General features: G+C 48.3%; 1 protein-coding gene across 1 annotated transcript in view; it reads right to left on the bottom strand.

Annotated features, from left to right (window-relative positions):
* The window catches only part of ABCA4 (ATP binding cassette subfamily A member 4), a 139,349-nt gene that overhangs the window by 46,091 nt on the left and 91,415 nt on the right, over positions 1-1,843 (bottom strand). Inside the window, exons 22-23 of the mRNA XM_045292037.1 lie at positions 1,770-1,843; positions 1,226-1,324 (exon numbers count right to left, since the gene is read on the bottom strand). The exon at positions 1,770-1,843 is cut by the window's right edge and continues 7 nt beyond it. Of these exons, the coding sequence (XP_045147972.1) occupies positions 1,226-1,324; positions 1,770-1,843 (173 nt within the window). The remainder of the gene's footprint in view (positions 1-1,225; positions 1,325-1,769) is intronic.

Genomic DNA, 1,843 nt, shown 5'->3' with positions numbered 1-1,843 from the left:
TGAACAAGGACAGCACTATGGGAAAAACTCAAATGAACGAGTGGTTTTCTCGTTTCAAAAAGGGTGAAATGTTGGTTGATGACAAACCTTGTCCTGGATGTCCATCAGCTTCCCAAATGGCTGAAAATATCAGCAAAATTCATACTCAAAGACCAATGATGACAGATCATTGAAGAGATGGGGAACTTATAGGAACTATCTTAGAATTTGGTGAATTTTAATGGAAGATTTGGGAATGAGAAGGGTCAGTGGGAAATGTGTGCCTAGGGTTCTGACTGACCAGGGAAAGGAGTGTAGCGTTGAAATATGCCATGCTTTGAAAGAACAGCTCGGAAGGGACCCAGACTTTTTCCCTAAGGTCATTTACTGGCAATGAGACATGGTGATATTCTCATGACCCCAAAAGCAAACATCAATCAAGCCAGTGGAAGACTCCATTGTCCCCCCCCCCACAAAGCTCATCAAGTGAAATCAAAGATCAAGACTAATGCTCATTTGTTTTTTTGATGTGAGGGGGATAGTGCATTTGGAGTTTGTTCCACCAAGTCAGACTGTTAATCGGCTTTTTATTTAGAGGTTCTGAAAAGATTGCATAACAGTGTGTGACAAAAAGGCCTGAATTGTGACATATGGGGACTGGCTTTGCCACCACGACAAGGCACCTGCTCACGCAGTCATCTCAGTGCGCCAGTTGTTGGCAAAAAACCAGCATGCCTCTCTTGCCCCACACAGCTGATTCACCTGACCTCACTCCGTGCAACTTCTTTTTGTTTCTGTAAGTGGAGAGGGACATGAAAGGGCAGCGGTTTGACAATGCAGAAGAGGTTAAGAAAAAAAATTACAGAGGTGCTGTCAGCCATCCAAACAGGTGCGTTTGAAAAATGTTTCCAAGAATGAAACTGAAGATTTGAAACATGTATTAAGTGTAATGGAGAGTACTTTGAAGGTGATAAAGTTGTTTTGTAAAAAAAATTTAAAATAGATCGTTTTGAAAAAAAGTCCATTTTGGGGGAGTAGCCCCTCATATATGGAGTGGTCCCATCATGTGGGGCTTTCTAGGAGGTACTGAACACTCTTGAAGAGGAGGCTGGTTGGGGGTTGTTTCCGGAGTTATTTCTTGGACCCCAAGGCGGGTTTTTTTCGGGGCTTTTCCATTCCTGTTTTTCCGGTTGGGGGAATCCCAGGGTCGCGGTTGGTGTGAGGGCAGACTTAAGCAGGGACTTACGGCAGCCACTCTTCCTTCAGGCAGCGGTTACCAAAGCCCGGCTTGTTCAGAAGGACATCTGCAAGGACTGCTAGCTGCTCACTGCCTGGCTCGTCCATGCTAGACAAAGGGAGAAAACCTATCCAATGGATGCATGACATATTGTGGACAAAAGCGGTCACCACGCAGTCCAACAGTGGATACTGGGATCCCCGGACCTGGGCCAGAGGCTCAGTGCTGTGGGTGCACACACACACAACACTGCCACAGAATGGTTCATGCTCTCTGGGCGACCAGGGAGCTACCCAGAGCACACCCAGGGATCCGACTGCGTAACTTCACTCCCCTTCCCTGAATCGTACCTCCTTCTCCCTCCCCCCCTCCCCAAACAGTCCTGGCTGTCCAGACAGGGGAAGGTACATGAGTTTGCTTTCTGAGAGCAGCCCAAGGAGCCCGGCTAGCTGGTGAAAGCCCCCAATAGGCCAGGGCCTGACTGAAAGTGCTTGGCCCGGGAGCCCCACAGCCCAGAAGGTTCCTGATGACCTATGGGGATGAGTCTGCGTACCTGAAGAAAGTGTACTGCTGCCCATACATCCAGGGGTGAAGGGTCAAGGTGGGGTATTCACCGAAAGGGGGGAC

The sequence above is a fragment of the Echinops telfairi genome, unplaced genomic scaffold, assembly GCF_000313985.2.
Source record: "Echinops telfairi isolate 266 unplaced genomic scaffold, ASM31398v2 ScPeMD7_443;HRSCAF=831, whole genome shotgun sequence".
NCBI classification, from domain to species: domain Eukaryota; kingdom Metazoa; phylum Chordata; class Mammalia; order Afrosoricida; family Tenrecidae; genus Echinops; species Echinops telfairi.
Note: the sequence above shows the minus strand (reverse complement) of the source record. Positions and strands in the feature narration are given on the sequence as shown.